The 18,346-nt window shown below is 57.9% G+C and overlaps 8 protein-coding genes across 8 annotated transcripts; 5 read left to right on the top strand and 3 right to left on the bottom strand.

The window, feature by feature from the left end:
• Positions 1 to 233: 233 nt before the first annotated feature.
• JCM15063_002316 (uncharacterized protein) lies at positions 234 to 1,986 on the top strand (the record flags this gene model as incomplete). The annotated part of the gene is made up of 7 exons (XM_076678219.1): positions 234 to 613; positions 676 to 895; positions 968 to 1,177; positions 1,241 to 1,387; positions 1,448 to 1,641; positions 1,720 to 1,870; positions 1,969 to 1,986. The coding sequence occupies 7 exons, from the start codon at positions 234 to 236 to the stop codon at positions 1,984 to 1,986; spliced, it is 1,320 nt and encodes a 439-aa protein (XP_076534817.1).
• A 1,049-nt stretch (positions 1,987 to 3,035) lies between these two features.
• Positions 3,036 to 5,778, top strand: JCM15063_002317 (uncharacterized protein; the record flags this gene model as incomplete). The annotated part of the gene is made up of 3 exons (XM_076678220.1): positions 3,036 to 4,742; positions 4,820 to 5,045; positions 5,120 to 5,778. 3 exons carry the CDS (start codon positions 3,036 to 3,038, stop codon positions 5,776 to 5,778), a joined length of 2,592 nt encoding a protein of 863 aa, XP_076534818.1.
• Positions 5,779 to 6,081: 303 nt separating this feature from the next.
• JCM15063_002318 (arginine--tRNA ligase) lies at positions 6,082 to 8,262 on the top strand (the record flags this gene model as incomplete). The annotated part of the gene is made up of 5 exons (XM_076678221.1): positions 6,082 to 6,342; positions 6,405 to 7,349; positions 7,424 to 7,680; positions 7,752 to 7,807; positions 7,880 to 8,262. 5 exons carry the CDS (start codon positions 6,082 to 6,084, stop codon positions 8,260 to 8,262), a joined length of 1,902 nt encoding a protein of 633 aa, XP_076534819.1.
• A 205-nt stretch (positions 8,263 to 8,467) lies between these two features.
• JCM15063_002319 (uncharacterized protein) lies at positions 8,468 to 9,206 on the top strand (the record flags this gene model as incomplete). Its single annotated transcript, XM_076678222.1, has 2 exons — positions 8,468 to 8,713; positions 8,787 to 9,206. 2 exons carry the CDS (start codon positions 8,468 to 8,470, stop codon positions 9,204 to 9,206), a joined length of 666 nt encoding a protein of 221 aa, XP_076534820.1.
• Positions 9,207 to 9,689: 483 nt separating this feature from the next.
• On the bottom strand, positions 9,690 to 12,539 carry JCM15063_002320 (uncharacterized protein; the record flags this gene model as incomplete). The annotated part of the gene is made up of 1 exon (XM_076678223.1): positions 9,690 to 12,539. The coding sequence occupies one exon, from the start codon at positions 12,537 to 12,539 to the stop codon at positions 9,690 to 9,692; it is 2,850 nt and encodes a 949-aa protein (XP_076534821.1).
• A 245-nt stretch (positions 12,540 to 12,784) lies between these two features.
• On the bottom strand, positions 12,785 to 14,649 carry HOS2 (histone deacetylase HOS2; the record flags this gene model as incomplete). The annotated part of the gene is made up of 5 exons (XM_076678224.1): positions 12,785 to 13,622; positions 13,685 to 13,945; positions 14,006 to 14,163; positions 14,232 to 14,294; positions 14,365 to 14,649. The coding sequence occupies 5 exons, from the start codon at positions 14,647 to 14,649 to the stop codon at positions 12,785 to 12,787; spliced, it is 1,605 nt and encodes a 534-aa protein (XP_076534822.1).
• A 158-nt stretch (positions 14,650 to 14,807) lies between these two features.
• Positions 14,808 to 16,162, bottom strand: GTR1 (Rag GTPase GTR1; the record flags this gene model as incomplete). Its single annotated transcript, XM_076678225.1, has 5 exons — positions 14,808 to 15,030; positions 15,100 to 15,350; positions 15,421 to 15,821; positions 15,888 to 16,062; positions 16,139 to 16,162. The coding sequence occupies 5 exons, from the start codon at positions 16,160 to 16,162 to the stop codon at positions 14,808 to 14,810; spliced, it is 1,074 nt and encodes a 357-aa protein (XP_076534823.1).
• A 106-nt stretch (positions 16,163 to 16,268) lies between these two features.
• Positions 16,269 to 16,863, top strand: JCM15063_002323 (peptide chain release factor family protein; the record flags this gene model as incomplete). The annotated part of the gene is made up of 2 exons (XM_076678226.1): positions 16,269 to 16,491; positions 16,556 to 16,863. The coding sequence occupies 2 exons, from the start codon at positions 16,269 to 16,271 to the stop codon at positions 16,861 to 16,863; spliced, it is 531 nt and encodes a 176-aa protein (XP_076534824.1).
• Positions 16,864 to 18,346: the final 1,483 nt, after the last annotated feature.

The raw sequence follows: 18,346 nt of genomic DNA on the forward strand, positions 1-18,346 counted from the left end.
CGCAAAATTGCGCCATCTTAGCGCACTTTGCGCTTCTTCGCACGCCAATTCTCAGCCCGCGTTCGGGCGAGCCCGGTGTATTAGAACGCTCGACTGGGGTCAGGTGAATGCGATAGCGCGTTGACGTGATTGCGCGGCAAGATGTGTATGCCGCTGTTTGGGCGGAAACTTTCCACTTTCACCGTGATTGCGACTCTCTCGTTTCCTACCGAACACTGCAACCAACCCAGAAAATGCATTCAGTCGATCAAAGCGCAGCGCCTGAACCCGCTTCGTCGTTCTCGCACCTAAAACTGAAAACGAGCTCGTCCACCGCATCAGCCTCGAACTATCCGTCTTTCCCTTCGGCTCCCCGCACGACTCAAGAATTCCTCGACCGCGCAGAAGAAATCTCGGCGCTGATCTCGGTGGACGTACATCTGCGGGATGCTGCCAACGAAGTGCCGTACCGCCAAATTCAGCTCCTGAAGGATTCGGGACTCGTGACCGCTCTCGGTCGGTCCGAGTGGGGAGGTGGAGGACAGACTCCCGAGACGGGCTACCACATCGTCAGGGTCGTCTCGAAGGGCGACGGGTCGATCGGACAATTGCTTGCTTATCACTACCTCTGGTCGTGCGTAGCCTCTCCCCATGGTTCTGTGCCACGAGGTACTCACGTAGTTCGACTTTTCGCAGCTGGACGGCTCTCGTTCTCGGATCAAAGGAACAAATCGAATTCGAACAAAGACGCTACATCGACAACCGATACTTTTACGGAGCAGCCGTCAATCCTCGAGACAGCGATCTCGCAGTCACGGAAACCGAGGATGGCAAATCTCTCGTATTCAATGGCAGGAAAGCGTTCTCGACCGGCTCCAAGATCAGTGACCTGACCGTACTTGAAGGTGTTCTTCCGGTTTGTCGATCCGTATCTCTACCGTGCAGGAGTGTCAGCACAACTGACCTTCACAGTACCGTCACACGTTAGGATGGTAAAACACATGTCTACGCCATTGTCGAGTCGAAGCAACCGGGAATCGTCTATGGGGATGACTGGAACAATGTACTCGGAATGCGCGGTACGCAATCTGGTTCGATTTCGATCACGAGCGTGGTCGTTCCATGGGAGAGGGCTCTCGGCTTCAACCAGAAGAAGGAATTTGTTGAACTCGGCGCTTTCAACTCTTTGCTCCTGCCCGTCCGTTCCATTTTCCTCTTCATTTCTGATCGAGAGCTCGAACCTCATCCGCATGCGTTTCAGGCGATTCAACTGTTCTTCATCTCTTTCTACCTCGGAATCGCCCAAGGTGCGCTCGAGAAAGCTGCCGACTACACAGTCAAGAACACCCGAGCGTGGCCGTTTGGAAAAGACGTCAAAACGACCGGTCACGAGGAATTCTACATCCAGGTACGTCCCAGCGTCATCTTTCGAGCGACTATATGTTGATTGTGTCGAGAAATCATGCAGGAAATCTACGGAACTTTGCAGGCGCGAGTGTGGGCAGTCGAGGCACACGTCGATGTGCTCGCGAGCAAGATCAGCGCGCTTCTCACGCGAGAGGATCGGACTTTGGTCACGGCCGACGAACGGGGTCAGATTGCCGTGAGGATTGCGGGCGCCAAAGTCACTTCGACTGAACTCGTGCTCGAGCTCACGTCCAAGTACGTGGCTCCTCATTTTCTAACGCTGCTTATAGGGGTCTCCAAGCTGACACTCGCCTCTGATCGTTGCTCTTACAGGATCTACGAGGTGTTGGGCGCGAGGAGTATCTCGTTCAAAGCTGGGTTCGAACACTTTTGGCGCAATGCGAGAACGCACACCCTGCACGATCCGGTTGCGCACAAGAAGGCAGAAGTGGGAAGGTACGCCCTCCTGGGTGAATTGCCGGTGGTGAGCTCTCTCGTCCCCCTCCTCAGCTTCCTTGCGTTTCCATGCGGTCTTCTAGAAGAAAAGTACTCTCGAGACTGACCGGATTGTGCACGGAACAGCCGACGTGGTACACCTAAATGTATATCGTGTCTTTGATTGTTGGCTTGCTGTTATTGAAGTCTTGATTGTAATGCACCCGACTCGGAGCTGAGAAGGTACAAGAAGAGAGCGACGGAGCTTGGACACTGACGGGATTTCTTTGGCCGGTCGGACCCGGACCGGAGGAAAAGTGTGAGTGTCACAAGCTGAACAGTACAGAAAGGAGAATTAGAGAAGTTCGAGTCGACGCTAACTCCGCGAAGAGCGGATAGCGGATTTGCCGGATCGACTCCTGTCGGGTCCGCCGCATTCGTTCCTTCGCTCGCTCGCTCGACGACTTGACGCCTCCAATCGTGCCACACAGCTGCACGAGCTCACTCGCAATTACAAGCGAGGCGCATCACGGCCACGTGACGACAACAGCGCGTTCGACGCGGTGAATAAACAACAAACCGACGCTAGTGTTCGCTCGTCCTCTGAGCAGCTGATTCCTATCACGAAACCTCCAAGGTCGAGCTGTTGATCTGCTGTGAGTCTCTTGTATCCTCACTCGGGATTTTGTGACGGGAAAGAGTCGGGCGAAATGGGCGCAGACCTCGAGCCAAATCACCTCGCTCTGGAGCGCAGGAGACCGTGTCGGACATCGCGTACGCCCTGCAGAGACAGATGTGCTGACATTCGTACTCGTACTCTCGATTGGCGTAGTTAGCGCATCCCGCGTGGCTTGGACTGCGACCGCGACTTACCCCGCCCCCGCTCTCTCTCTTTCTGTTCGGCCCTTCATTCTGCTGAGACGCAAGATCGAACCTCTTTCACTCAAGTCGAGCGAGCGGAGAAATCGGTAAGTCCAACGCTTCCGTGTCGAATCGCCATCTCGGCCTCCCCCACTTGAGGGTGCCCCGTCCGAGTCTTTGCTCGTGTCCACCGCACACGCGGGTACTGGTCTTGGACGAGCATCAAATCCTCCATTCTTGTACCGGCAGCTCCCCGTAATCGCTCAACCTCGACACAAAGACGCGACTCCGTCGAGTTCGGAATCTCCTGACGGCCTTGTTTCCGCCCATCTCTCCAGCCCAGGAAATCGAGAATGACCACATCGTCCTCGCCGTTTCCTTCAACATCGGCTTCGACCCCGGGCAAACCCCACCTGTCCCTCTCGGTCGGACCGAGCCCTCGACCGCCGCCCTCGCTCGCGTCCGCCTCACCATCGACCACGAGCCTGAACACCTCGCGCCGGGTCGCTTCATGGGGGTCAATCATGTCCGAAGGGGGACTGAGCGCGCTCGGAGAACGTGGCATGACGCCCTTGCCGAGCCCGATGGATCACTCGACTCGAGAATGGGGGTATCTGCCCACGGCCGCGTCCGAGCGAGGCTGGCACAACAGTCCGAAAGCGAGTTGGAATGGCAGTCACAGCAAGCGATGGATTGGAGGTGACTTTGGCGCAGGAAGCGCATACCCTCACGCGTCGTCGAGCAGCAGCCCGTTCGGTCCTTCTTCGCCTCCCTCTTCCTCGTCCAACTACCGCCACTATCACTCTCCGACACCGAATGCTACGACCGCGCCCGCATCATCGATCGAGGCTGCAGCTTCGTCTCGAGAACGAACTGAACCGACTCGTTCGAAAACCCTGTCATTCTTCGACTCGTCTTCTCCGGTGATCGCTCCTGCCGGTTTCAGCTCGGCTGGGACTGACCCATCTTTCCTCGTTCTGTCACCTCCTCCGAATCCACCGTCTCGCAACAACTCGCTCAATACACACACGCGCGCATCTTCCAACCGGCCGAGATCATCGTCCAGATTGTCGATATCGGACATTCCTCCATCGCCCGGAGCCGGCTCGCATGTTCGCGAGGAGGCAATCAATCCTCTTCGGAGCTCGACGACGAGTACGAGCAGCTGGTTGGACGATTTCGTGCCGAACCAATCGAGCGGCTCGACGGGACTCTCGTGGGGACGCCAGTCGATCAACTCGCGGAATCGAGGTACGTCGATCGGGAGTTGGAGCGAACAAGTCAACAAAGCGGCGGCAACGTCTGCAAGATTTCGCACCGAGACGACCAGTACGACCGAGAGCGAGCCTCACGCACCTGTCGAGCGGAGGTTGTTCATGGATCTGCCTACGCACTCGGACGAAGCCGAACCGGACGCAGTGCACGACAGTCTTGACCGACCCAAGCTGGCCCAACTCGACACGTCGTTCCTCGACAAGAAGCCAGGCCACACCCGACAGAGATCGATCTCGAACGATTCAACCGGCTCGAGTGCGGCGTTCCTTCCGATTCAGAAACCCCTCTCAGCCCTCCCGACGGCAGTCGAAGCTACACACGTGTCGGCGTCTCGCATGGCGCAGCGGTTCCTGCATCACCACGACTCTCCCTCGAGCGCGGCACATTCGTATCGAGATTCACCCCCTCCCCCAATCGACTTTTCGCAACTTCCGAAACGAAATTTTCTGGCGCCCGACCCAACTGCAACGAAAGGCAACGCCACGCCGAGAACGCCGCCAAGTATGGAAGAATTGCAAAAGATCATTGGTGGCACGACCCTGTCCGAGTCGACCAAATCTGCTCCCGGCACTCCGGCGCAGGAAGGTCAGATCGAACAAGGAGATGTCGTTGGACATTACTCGATCCAGAAGGTGCTCGGCAAAGGCGCGTTCTCACGAGTCGCATTGGCCCTCGATGATAAGCAAGCAGGTCACCAGGTCGCACTCAAACTCATGGACCGAAAGAGCTGCGAAGGCAACGAGCGTATGCGCATCAGTGTGTTGCGAGAGGTCGAAGTCCTCAAAGTGCGCCCGCCTCTCTTGCTCCTTGAGTCGAGACGCGAATAAATGGCTAGACTGATTTTGTTCCGTCGGAAAAACAGAACATCTCGCACCCTTCGCTCGTGACACTGTGTGATCCATTCATCACTCCGACGTATACCGTGCTTGTGCTCGACTATTGTTCCGGGGGCGAACTGTTTGATTTCCTTGCGGATCACCACGCTGAGGTAACCGAAGGTCTCGCACGCAGGATGTTTGGAGAACTGTGTGACGCTGTCGGATGGATGCACCGAGTCGGACTCGTGCACCGGGACATCAAGCTCGAGAGTAAGAGTTCCTCGATGTTTGACGCAACACTCGAAACAGAACTCGAGCTAATATGTGATTCTTTTCGAAACTAGACATCCTCCTCACATCGAGGCTTTTCCCGCTCGCGAGTGGGACGGACCCACTCGAGCACGTGCCGACGCCGTTTGTCAAGTTGACCGACTTTGGACTCTCGCGGTTCATCAACCCGGCGGCGCCGTTCCTGCAGACCCGGTGTGGGTCCGAAGCGTACGCCGCGCCCGAACTGTTGATGGGCAAACCGTACGACGGACGGTTGACCGACAGTTGGGCGGTTGGCGTCGTCCTGTACGCGCTCGTGACGGGAGGGTTGCCCTTTGTCGAGGAACAGGAGGAACCGGCACGTGCGCGCGGGGTCATCGGCGGCAGCGGCGAGGGCACGGGACATGGCGACGGGCTGGAACGGCGAGTCAGCACTCGCGGCGGTCGCAAGGGCTACTTGCTCAAGATTGCCAAGGCCGAGTACTCGTGGCCTGCGACGCCGGCGGGTAGGATCGAGGTGAATGGGGCGCTAAGAGAGCTTGTGAGCAAGCTGTTGGTGCGGGATCCGGCCAAACGGTGGCGGATCGACAGCGACACGCTATGGACGTCGACATGGATGTCGACCGGTCCCGGACAGGTCGTGCGAGTCGCGGGCACGATCCGCGGGACGGAGGAGGATCTCGCCACTCGACGCGGGAGTGACCAGGTCGACTTTAGCGACTCGCAGCAGTAGATACACATATCATTGTCCCTCGAATGTTGTTGTTGTTTTAATGGGGCTACGCTCACGATTACTACGGTCGTCGGCAATTGCAAAGATAGAAAAATTGATGAATGTTTCAGAAATCTCGCTCGAGACAGTCAACTCGCGAGTCAACCTCATCCGGCCTCGCTCAACACGACGAGGATCACCGTCACGACCCTGCTCTTTCGACGCGTCCAGTTCCGCCCGAGTCGAGCCTTCTCGCTGCCGTTCGCGCGTGCTCCAGTGCCAGTCACTTTCGCCCGCCGCCCGCTCGCATCCTCCTCGCGCGCCATGTCTGCCTTGCCTCCGTTCGCGCTGCCGCCCTCGCCGGCTCTGCCCGAGTCGCACCCGCAGGTGCCCGCGCTCGACGTGTTCAAACTCGCGTGTGCCGAGTACATCGCCCGCACGCTCGACGTCCCGCTCGAGAAGGCCTATGAAGGCGTCGAGAGCGGCAAGACGGGCAAGAACGTCCTTGGAGACTTTGTCGTCGCCGTACCCCGTTTCAGGCTCAAGGAGAAGCCCAACGTCGTCGCCGACAAGCTCGTGAACGAGGTTCGTCTCCGGTCTCTCGTCTCGCCGCACCACTCTCGAGCTGATCTTGGTCCTTTCGCTAGTTCAAACCGACGCCGTACCTCTCTGCCGCCAAGGCTGCCGGAGCATTCGTCTCGTTCAACGTCGAACCGACCGCGTTTGCGAAACTCGTCCTGAACCAGATCAACCACCAAACCTACCTCCTGCCTGACGAGCCCCGCGATGTCACCTCGAAGCTCGCGTCTCTCAACCTCGACTCGGCGCAGGCCGACTCAGTGCCCGAAGGACTCTCGCTTCTCAAGAAGAACGGTTACGGTACCAACAAACTCGGCAACGGCAAGAGCATCATTGTCGAGTTCTCGTCGCCGAACATCGCCAAGCCGTTCCACGCCGGTCACTTGCGTTCCACCATCATCGGCGCGTTCCTCGCCAACTTGTACGAGGCGAATGGATACGACGTTTTGCGCATGAACTACCTCGGCGACTGGGGCAAACAGTTCGGAATCCTCGCTGTCGGATTCGAAAAGTACGGTTCCGAGGAAAAGCTCCGGGAGGATGCCATCACGCATCTGTACGAGGTGTACGTCAAGATCAACGCCGATGGTGAGACCGACGAATCGATCCACGAGCGCGCGCGTGAATTCTTTGTCAAGATGGAAGCCGGAGACGAGCACGCGGTCGGATTGTGGAAAAAGTTCCGAGACTTGTCGATCGTCAAGTACAAGGACACGTACGCGCGCTTGAACATCTTTTTCGATGTGTACTCGGGCGAGTCGCAAGTGTCGCAGTCGTCGCAATCGACCGCGCTCGAGAAGCTTCAAGGCGCCGGCATCGTCGAAGAGTCGCAGGGCGCGCTGATCGTCGATCTCGAAAAGTACAAGTTGGGCAAGACGATCGTTCGCAAGAAGGACGGTACGAGCGTGTACATCACTCGCGATATCGGAGGCGCGTGGGAACGGTACGAGAAGTACAAGTTTGACAAGATGATCTACGTCGTTGCTTCGCAACAAGATCTGCATCTCGCCCAAGTGAGTTTTCACTGTCCGCAGTCCTGGTTCATGGAATTCGATTCGCTGACCTTGTCGCTCTCTTGCTCCTGCAGTTCTTCAAGGTGCTCGACCTTATGGGATACGACTGGGCCAAGACCCTCCAGCACGTCAACTTTGGTATGGTGCTCGGCATGTCGACCCGCAAGGGTACGGCCGTCTTCCTCGAGCAGATCTTGAACGAGTCGAAGCGAGTCATGCACGAGGTCATGGCCAAGAACGAGGCCAAGTACAATGCGATCGAAGACCCCGACTACACGAGTGACAAATTGGGTATCACGGCTGTCAAGATCCAGGACATGTCTGCCAAGAGGTGAGCTCACTCTCGAATCAATACATCGATCGAGGACTTTCGCTGACCCAGAATTTCGTCTATTTCGACAGGATCAACAACTACGAGTTCAAGTGGGAGAGGATGACTTCGTTCGAGGGAGACACGGGTGAGTTTCACTCGCGTGGAATCGCCTCGGAACGGGTGCTGACTTTGGGCGAGTTGCTTGTACGACACTCAGGACCGTATCTCCAGTACGCACACGTGCGACTGTCGTCGGTCGAGCGCAAGAACGCCCCCGAGATCGTGCTGCCGCCGCCGTCCGAGCGTGCAAACCTCGACATCTCGTCGCTCGCGGCGGAACCGAAAGCGCGCGACTTGCTCATGCTGATTTCGACGTACCCGGACGTGGTGCAGTCGGCGCTCAAGTCGCTCGAACCTTCAACGATCTGCACGTTCGCGTTCCGTCTGTGTCACGCGATCTCGTCGGCGTGGGAGGTTCTGCTCGTGCGAGGACAGGACAAGGACGTCGCGCTCGCGAGGTTGTGGTTGTACGTGTGTGCGAAGGACGTGCTCGGCAACGCGATGAGGCTGCTGACCCTCGAGCCGCTCGAGCGAATGTGAGCGCGGGGTTCTCTCGGATTATTTTTGCCTGCAATCATACGCATTTAGAACGCACTAGCTGCCAACGTGAGCGAGAGCATGTCTTAGCGCGAGCAAACTTGCAATTTCGCCACGAAACGTTCAACGTCATCGATTCTTTCCTCTCTCTCTCTGCTCTACTACTACTCAACTCGACCCTTGTCAGGACTCGTAGCAACTCTCGACAATGCAAGCCTATCGACTGTCGACCGCGTTGCCCTTCCGGATCGCGCACCGCACGTTGACCCCCACTTCGATCCGATCGATCCGCGTGCGCCTCGCCTCGTCCGTCGCAGCTGCAGACCTGCCGCGTGCACCTCCTCACGACAAGATCCCCTTCTCGGCCCCTCCCAAAGACGAGACGAAAGGCGATTTGGGTCAAGTTCACCTCCCCGCCATGGACGAGAAACCCGTTCAAGCGTCGCTTCAGATTGTACGCTTCTTTGCTCTCTTGCTCTTCCATCTAGACGAGTTAGATCGACACGCTTATGCCATGTATCCTGCAGCCTCTCGAACCCGATTCGTACCGTGCACCGAGCGCTTCATCCTCGTCGAGCGAGTTCCCAACTCTGCAACCCAGCTCTGCCAAAGTCATCACTGCGTCTGATCCTTCGACGTACCCTCAACCTCCATCCCACGCGGCCACTTCGGCAGATGACACGTTCGAAGCGTTCGAAGGGGATCACAAGTTGGCAGCTTCTGCAGCATCGACCGAACACTCCGACCAGACGAGTCGAGATCGATCGACCGGTACCTCTCGAGACGAAACTCATAGCGACCAAGGCCACGAGGGGCAACCGTTGAGTCAGGAAGACCGAGTTGGATTGCTCAAGCTCGGCGGAATCGTCGTTGGAGGCTACATCCTCAGTGGGCTGTTCAGGCCGTTCAAACCAGAACGCTCTCAGAACAAGCAGATCGAGATTTGAAAGGGTTGATTCGTCCCACCTTGTACCACTTGATGCCATTTGAAGTTGTGTCTGTGATTGCTCAAGTTGCTGTCTCGAGCAGAGAAAGAGACCGCAGTGCTGATTCTCGGTGCATATAAAACGAGCTTAAATCTGCAGCATGGTATCTCCTGCACTCCCGAGAGGAGAAGTCACGCTACCCATGGCAACTCCAATCGTAACGCCGGAATAGACAGCATCTCTCGAAGCCTCGCTCTCGCAGATAAGGTCTGAATTTACAACTAGTTCGACAAGATAGGGATACAGGTGGAGCGGATGTAACAGACAACGACGATGTTCGAATCCGGTTTTCTAGCAGCTCTAGAGCGAGGAGTTTTGCGTATACACATCTCAATATTTACATTGACAGACAGACAAGGGAATGCTGTTTTGCTCGACCATTATCAGCTTCTGGCATCATGGGATCGGGAAAGGGAAGACATAGCTTACGGATTAGGGAAGGAATCAGACTCCCGGTTTGTGGCCTCGGATCCTTCCATGTCTCAACAAGGCGTCTTTCCTTGAAAACGTTCCTCCACATTCCTTGCACTTCCACTCTTTCGCTTTCCCCGGTGGCAACTTCTCTCCTCCCATCGTGACCCCGTGAATCGTCTCCTTGTGACGTGCGAGATCGTACGGTCGACGAAAGATGACTCCACATGGTCGACCATCAGACCCGACGTGGTCGCACGCGATCGAACCTTTGACTGGAGCGTTGCCACCTCTCGAGGTGGTTCCACTTGTCGTCGTCGAAGAGGCAGAAGGTTGTCCACGTCGTCGACGTTTCGGGACCGGACCGGAAGCGTTCGCGTTCCGACGAGAAGACGCAGCACCGGCATTCGCCGAAGCTGGCGTTGGCGCGTTCGAAGACGAGTGGTAAGACTCGTCCGATTCGTCGGCCTTCCTCGCAGCGACCGAGTCTTCGTCATCCCGGTACTCGTCCGAAGACACGCCTGCCGCATCTTGATCAGAAAACGTCGTATCTTGCTCGTCTTCGAGGGCGAGGCGAGATCGCTTGCGTTGGCGTTGACTGCGGTTCGGATCGGGCGCGGCAGCTGGAGCAGCAAAGAGTAACCGCGAAGTGGGAGGCTCGGCGAACTCGACAGTGTGCGGGTTCGAGTCGGTCAGCGACGACAAGGATCTTGGTGGCGAAGCTTGCAGGTCTGCGAGTGCTTGAACTGCAGCAGCTCTGCGTGGGGTCGACGTCCCAGAAGCGGTCGAGAATGAACCCGTGAGAGATGCAGGTAGGGCTGGTTGCGGAGGGGACGAGAACGTTTGCTGATGTGAATCGAGGCGAGGCGGTGGAGGAGGCACAGCGTCGTCGTCGTCTTCCTGTGCAGCCCACGAGACGGGTTGTTGCAGGTTCAACGGCACCTTGTACTCGTGCCCATCGTACTCTTCCTTGACCGGTCTCGTCCCGTTCGATTCGCCGTGCCGGTCGAGATCGTACAGGTCCCGCTCGACCTTGGTCGTGTCGCGATCGAGACTCAGGTCCTGCTTGCGGAACCTGCCGAACCCGTCGGGCAGTCCCACCTTGTCGCGGATCGCCTGCAGCTTGCGTTCTTCTTCCTCCGCGTCTTCCTCTCCAGCCGTCACCTCGGCCGAGGATGACGGTTCGCCAAAGTCTCCATCGTCGTCGTCCGCGTCGCCATCGACGATCCCGCCGACGAGGTGACGCCCTGAATTTGATCGACGAGTAGCCCACGAGACGGCGTTCTGTGGAACCGAGAACGGGTGCGGACCGTGGTGGCGAGATTGCCGTTGCTGCGCTGGCGTAGTACTCGATTGTGACGAGTTTGGCCGGGATGTCGATGTGCCAGATTGCTGAGGCGTCGCAGAGCGCGGTGTCGCTGCTGCCGAAGTAACGGAAGGGAACGCTTGCAGGAGAGTCGGAGCCGGCATTGTCTTGGCCGCGTTCGAAACCTTTTTCACTTTGACCTTGTTCGGGTTGTGAGTCAACGAGCTCGCCGGAGCGGGCAACGGGGCAAACAGCGAATGTCCGACCCCAACGCCAAAGTCGGATCGCGCGAGTTTGCCGTCCTTCGGGTCGAGATCGTGCAGCTTCGAGTCGACGACGGGGTAATCGAGGAACGCTTCTTGCGGCGAGACGGTCCCAATCGAGGACGCTGCGTGAGGTGTCTGGAGCGCCGAGACGGCTGGCGATCGCGGCGATTTGAACGATGCAGCGTACTGGTTCGCGCGGGGTGTCGGAGTCTTGTCGCGATCGGCGACTTCACACGGTTGCGAGTAGCGCGCGAACGGAGGCAGCGGACTCGCCATCGAGAACTGGGCGGGGGTTGCGCTTCCGCCGGACAGGGCGAGGGCGCGCAGCGGACCTTTGATCGAAGCGAGGTCGACATCGAGCAGGTCGCGCCGGACGCGATCGAGCAGGTCAGACTGCTCCGACGGCAAGAGCGGGTGATCGGTGTGCGGAGCTTGGTACGCATACGGGTACTGCGCGGGCGAGAGGGAGAGCGACGCGGGATCGAACGAGTTGGCTGCGGAAGGCGGCAACGCGTACGTGATTGGCTCGTCGGCAAACGGCAAGGGCGCCTGTTGCGGAGTCGGGAGGTACGTCGAAGAGGAGCTGGACGACGTCGACGAGGACGAACCTCCGTTCGAGACGAACGAGGGCCAATGATGACTCTCCTGCGTCTTGCGTCGGATTGGGCGCGGAAATTCGGGCGGCGGGACGGAACACGCACGCCCTTCGCCACGGTAGCTGCCGTTCGAACTTTGACTCGGCAGCGGCGGTCGCGAGGGAGGCACGCTCGGAGCGGAACCGGGACTGGGAACGAGACGCGCTGTCGGTGCGAACGCGGGCGAGGGCGGGCTGTCGACCGAGGGCGAGCCTTGATCGGGGACAAGGTCAGGCATGCTCGCATCGAACGAAGGTCTCGGCGCGTGCATGCGCGAGTGCGTTGAGTCGTCGTCGACGATGGCGGGTGCGATATCGGCGCCGATGCCTCCGAGTGGATCGGACGGGCCAAACAGCTCAAAGTCCTGCCCGAGTCCAGGCGCGCGGTGCTTGTTGGGCATGGCGGACGAGTTGAATGCGTCGAGCTGGGCGAAAGGGTTGCCGATCGCGGGAGGAGCAAAGTTCGTCATGATCTCCGAACCGCCGTCGCTGCCGAATCTACTGCTGCTCAGCGTCGCCCCTCGCTGCTGCAGCTGCTCAAGCTGCACCGGGTACGCTGCTGGAATCAGGTGCTGGTTCAACTGAACCGCATACGGGTTCGGTTGATTGGCCGATGTGAGCGGGAATCGGAGTGGTTGAGGCGGTGGTTGATAGTGACTGTAGCCGAGTGGGTCCATCCTGGCGCATTCCTCGGATTCGCAGTCAGCTCTATAGCTTATTAGCGCTGAGTACAAGCCAGGCTCACACGAACTGGGCGACGAGATGAGCGAGTGAGGAAGAGCCCGGAAATGGACCCGGCGCATGCGCAGTCATCAAACGATGACATCAACGTTCTAGCTTCTCGCCGACTCTCTCTCTGCACAAGCCGCCGTTTCTCGAGTGTGACGATGAATTACAACAACAGGTGCGAGTGCCTCACTGCCTAATCGTGATCGCGTTCTCCGTCAAACCATTCCCCCGAATGCTCCCGCGCAAGGTCCTCGTTTCCTCGCGTGTCCTTTGCGAGTTCATCGTCGTCTGTTTCCTGCCTCCATTCGGTTTCGTCCATCCCGTCTTGGACCCACGCCATCAACCCGGGAGGGACCTCCTGCATCATGACCGACGGCGCACCGTGCATAAACCGCAACCGTTCGAGCACGCCCTCGCGGATGCGTTCGAGACTGCGCCGGTCGTTCATGTTCTCGACACGGTTGCGCCCGCCAGCGAGTTCCGGATGCAGTTTCCAATCGGGCGAGAAGAAATCGTCGTACGGCGTGTGCGGTAACGAGTTGGGCAGGCTCTGTTCGAGCGACAAGAGCACGGCCGTCTCGTACGTCCAACACCTCGACACGTTCTTGATCGTGTACCCGCCTCCACCGAGCACGACGAGGGGCAGGTTGAACGACTTGATGTACCGCACGCACTCGCCATGTGCCGCGATTGACAGGTTGAACGCGCCGAGGCGGTCGCACCCGAGCGAGTCAGCGCCACACTGCAGCACGATTGCCGACGGTGCGAACGTGTAGATCGTTGGTTCCATGATCGACTTGAACAAGGCGACGTACGACTCGTTGTCGATCCCGTCTTGCAACGGCACGTTCAACGAGAAGTACTTGCCGAGCGAGTGCCCGAGTTCGTCGAGGTGGCCCGTGCCGGGGAAAAAGTCGGGCGAGTACTTGTGGAACGAGACGGTCAAGACTCGGTTCGAGTTGTAGAACGCTTCCTGCACGCCGTCGCCGTGGTGAATGTCGATGTCGATGTACAAGACGCGTGCGTGTACCCTGCCCGATCCGATGTCAGCTCTTTCTCCCGCTCTCGGCGAGTCCAGAGAGCCACAACGCACCGCAACAGTTCAAGGATTGCGAGGACAATGTCGTTCACGTAGCAGAACCCGCTCGCTTCACTCTTCTTGGCATGGTGCAGGCCTCCGGTCCAGTTGATGGCAATATCGGTCGACCCCTGGTTGAGCTTGCGCGCGGCGAGGAGGGACGCGCCGGCGTACTGCGCGCAATAGTCGTACATGTCGCTAAAGATGGGGCAGTCGTCGCCAATATTGAACCGAGACAAGACCGAGTTGAATTGCCGCACGTTCTCGGGTGTCACTCTGTCGATCACAATTTCAGTGAGGCTCAAGGGGTCGAGAGTCGGAGGGGGAAATTCTCACCTCGAAAGGAAATCGACATAGTCGGCATCGTGGAACCTAGACAGTTCCTCTTGGGTGGCCGGACGGGGTGCATACATGTCCATCTTCTTGTGAAGTCCGTACCCGATTACGAGATGGTTCGTGAGCGTCAACCGATGCGGTTTCATCGGATGTCGTTCCTATTGCGATGAACGAGTCAGGAGAAGCTTTTCTGCGAGCGCCTCGGATGTGGTTGAATCAGACTCACGCCGAAATGGTACTCGCCGACGCCGGTCGGAAAGTAATACGACACTCGTGGACTCGAATGCAGCTAAACAGTTTTGGTCAAGGGGATCAGGCCGACCGCACACTCGCGCCGAACAGAGAGAAAATGCACTGACTCCGACTGCACTGCCGCCGGTGAGTCCCCCGAGCCAGTCCTGACCGTCGGATGGACGCGCAGAGGCGGGGCTCGATCCGAAACTGCCGCGGTCTTCGACGACGATCCCGCTACGCGTCTTGGCATTCGCACCCGTCGTCGTATCGTGTGCCGTACCCGCAGCAGCATCGAGGGCCGCGGTCTCGGCGGTGTACGCATGCAGGGCCGAAGGTTCAAACGGGAGCGCGAACGTCGGCAGCGAGTCGAACGAGCCAAACAGCGAGTGTGAGCGCGAAGTCGAGGGCATCGAATGGGGTCACCGTCGCATCGGGCGCCCACAAGGGAGAGAGTTGCGCGAGCGAAATGTGCTCGACTGGGAAGAGTCGCGACAATTGCAAGGTCGATCGGAAAAATATTACAACACGCGTATTACGATTATTTACACCACCCAACAGAACCGTCAACTCATTTCGACGCGGCGGCGCTTCCGTTGCTGCCGCCACCAATCCCTTCGAGGCCCGAGAAGAACTCGCGCACGCCTTTCAGGTTCATCTCGACGCTGCTTGCGCCGCCGAGGGCCGTACGTGGTGCAATGATCAAGAGGTACGTCTCGGGTGTGAGCGAGTCGAGATGAGTCGTGTAGTGCGACGACGACAGCGTGAGCGAGCTGAATGGCAAGTTGAGTTTGCTGGCGGACAATCTTTTGCGTCAATTACTTTCTTCGTCGCAGTGGGGTAGCAGACCTGGAAAAACGTACTTGCACGAGCCTTTGAACCCTTTCACCATAGTGCTGACCCGTTCGAACCGGCGTTCCTCCCACCGCTGCACGAGCTCGCGTTCCGACGCGGTCATGTCTTCGTGTCGTTTCGTGACCGACGAGATGACGAGGAACGTCGTGCGCTCAAACAAGACGAGTTCGAGCGACCCCGTCAGTGTGAGGTACGTTTCGAGGTGATGCCGCAGGAGCGAGAGGGACGGCATCAGGTGCGAGACGACGATCGACCACGCCTGAGGAAGCGATACGATCATCAGTGCTACGTTCCCTCGATCGACGCGACGATTGCAGAGTGATACGCACGCGGTACAGCGTCTCGTTCCAGATGCTCGTCGCCATGATCTTGATGCCGCCCTTCCATCCCGACTCGCGCGCCTTGGTTCCAACCTCGCGCTCAAATTCTTGAAACTTGGTCGCCTGCTGCTCGAGCGGAACCAAGTCCATCTTGTGCAAGAGGACAAACACCATTGGACCCGAGTCGTCGGCCGAGTCTTCGGCGGTCGACGCTGCGGTCGACGCGGTCGAGCCCGAAGTCGACGTCGACGGTATCGGGTTCTGAGTCGAGAGCGCCGAGAGACACTTGAGAAAGTAGTGCGTGTCGTGGGTCAACAGGTCGGGACTTTCGGCGTCAAAGATGTAGATGAGCGAGTGGACCGAGCGGAACACGGTCGACGATTGAGCGGTCAGGTGCGAATCCATGAACGCTGCACGGACAACAGGCCTAAGGGTCAGCATCCGAAAACTCTGTCGAGATGAGAGGTCCAACGGACAATCTTGACCACCGCAGTCCCACAGGTCGAGGCGCAACCCGCCGAGGAACCGAATCTGGCTCGACTCGACATCGATCGTCGCGCTCAACCGGCGTGTGTCGGCCGCGAGTTGCGACTTGAAGATGATGGCACGCATCGACGTCTTGCCGCTGCCCGACTTGCCCATCAAGAGCAGCTGTCATCGCCGCACCACGTCAGCCGACTCGGTCCGGACAGGCAGTGGACTCGTCGTAATAGGGAAAGGACGGTACCTTTTTGCGAGATTTGGACGACATGCCACCCCGTCGTCTGGAATTCGAGAAGTTCCGCGAAGAGATGATGATGAAAGCGAGAGCGCAGTCGATAACTCTCTCTCGATTGCACTTGCTCGCCTGCCGGTGCATGTTGTCGCGACTCGCAAGCTCTGTCCGCTGCTCCGTGTCGCCCGCGTCATGGCGCGCTCCCTCGATCGCACGCGAGTTGAGCACTAGTCACTCAACTTGGTCCGCATCGACTCCACCACCGGCTACTCTTGCTCCCAAGAAACGCACACCCCCCAAGCCACGCGCCAAGAAAGTCTTGCCCGACTTGATCGAGGCAGATCTGCTCGAAACCTTTGTTCGAGGTAAACCGAAATCGCATCAGCTCGATCTTTGCCCGCACGTCCTCATTACTGTCTTCTTGCACAGGTTCCGGTCCAGGCGGACAAGCGACAAACAAGACTTCGAACGCGGCTTCGATCGTGCACGTCCCGACCGGCATCCGCGTCTTGTGTCACGAGACGAGGTCGCGCGAGACGAACCGCAAACTCGCACGCAGGATCCTCCAGGACCGACTCGACCAGCTTGAGAGTGCGCCGGGAGAGAGTCGGCGCGATCAAGAAGCCCTGCGCGCACGCAGGAAGAAGGAAGCGAAGCGCAGGAAAGGCCGCAGGAAGGCCGATTCAGCTCCCTCTACCGAAGACGACTCGCTCATGCCGAACAATCAGGACACATGACGACCTCGGGTTTGTCCCTCATGTCTCGCCTGTTGACGCACTGCATTGACCCCAGTTGAGACTGAACAGATCCGAGCTGTACCGTTCAGGCAAAATCGACTCTATGCGAGATCAATCTCCAGTTCGAGTGGTATACCAAACATCTCTGCGGCCGTCGAGAAGAAAAAGGTCGTTCACACCACCCGCAAGCCAGATTGGCACCCAATGGCTCACACTGTCCATGGCAGACTCGGGTCGGGGGATCGGCAAGACCAGAAGATTGACTTCAAGCAGCCTTTTCCGCCCCGGAGCGATGCTGTTAAGGCTCCCATTGCGGATCGAGTTGGCTACCTGAGCGATTTGAGAGAGTGCAATGCAAGTTACCTCTCCTCTGCCTGGTTGATGGCGTCGTGTTGCCGAATGCGTCCTAGTAGAGAGGCGGAGACAGGAGAGCAAGCAACGAGGGTCAGCTTTGGAGAACCTTCTTGCTTGAAGTGTTGTCGGAACAAGCGTCGAGGGCTTTCAAAAACAATCAAGAATAAGTGGCTCGAGAAAGAGAGCAGAAGAGAGGGTCGTCAGGTGAAAGTGAAAGAAAATGTCTAGTTCTGCCTTGACGAGCCAAATTCTATATAGCATATTCCTGTGGCGACGCTCTGAACCAAAGCTGAGTCCAGAGTCAAGTAGGGGAAAGGTCACCGGAGGAAGAGGTCTGTTTTGTGCAGCTTTTCCCTGGGGTAGTCCTCTGGTAACACTCACGACACCTGCTGGTCGTTTCTGCAAGAGAATGTTGGTAAAAAGACAGAAAGAAGGAACAAAATGCATCAGACGCATGGGCCTTTTTCAAGCACCAAACAGTCAGGAGGCCCTTTCTTCTGTACGCTTGAGTTGCCTCTCTAAGAACACCGCGGAAGTAGACAGCAAGGTAATAACATAGGAGCGACCGGTAAGGTACGGATATCAACTACGACTTGCCCGTGCCCGAGTCTTCCCTGAGCCCTATCACGCCCGCCATGAACGAAGCGGCATGCGCCGCCAACAACAAGCTCACCACAACCGACTGTCCGTGGAGATGCGGCCAGTCAGGACGATCGATCCTCTGGCGACTCGGTCCTTCTCCGATGTACTCCTCCCAGAATTTGAAGTTGGGCTGAATGATCATGTTGGATGCAAGTCCAGATTTGAGGACGTCTTCGAATGCGACAAGCTGGTCCTCCTGACCCACAGCGAAGAAGCCGCCCGTCAGCCTCGGATCTAAGCAGGGTTGTCAGCAGAGTTCCGACTTACGAGCTCTCCGGTTATTTCGACCTTGTCCGCGACCGCATCGGTCGGCTTTCTCTGACGAAGACCCGCTCGAGGCGAGAATTTCGGTGAAGGTGATGGAGTGCGCTTGTTACTGTGAAGATTATTTGGTAGCTCGAGCGAACTCAGAGGGTTAGGGTTAGGGTTAGGGTTAGGGTTAGGGTTAGGGTTAGGGTTAGGGTTAGGGTTAGGGTTAGGGTTAGGG

This window comes from Sporobolomyces koalae, assembly GCF_050403365.1.
Source record: "Sporobolomyces koalae JCM15063 DNA, S_koalae_JCM15063T_v1_ctg12, whole genome shotgun sequence".
Lineage (NCBI taxonomy): Eukaryota > Fungi > Basidiomycota > Microbotryomycetes > Sporidiobolales > Sporidiobolaceae > Sporobolomyces > Sporobolomyces koalae.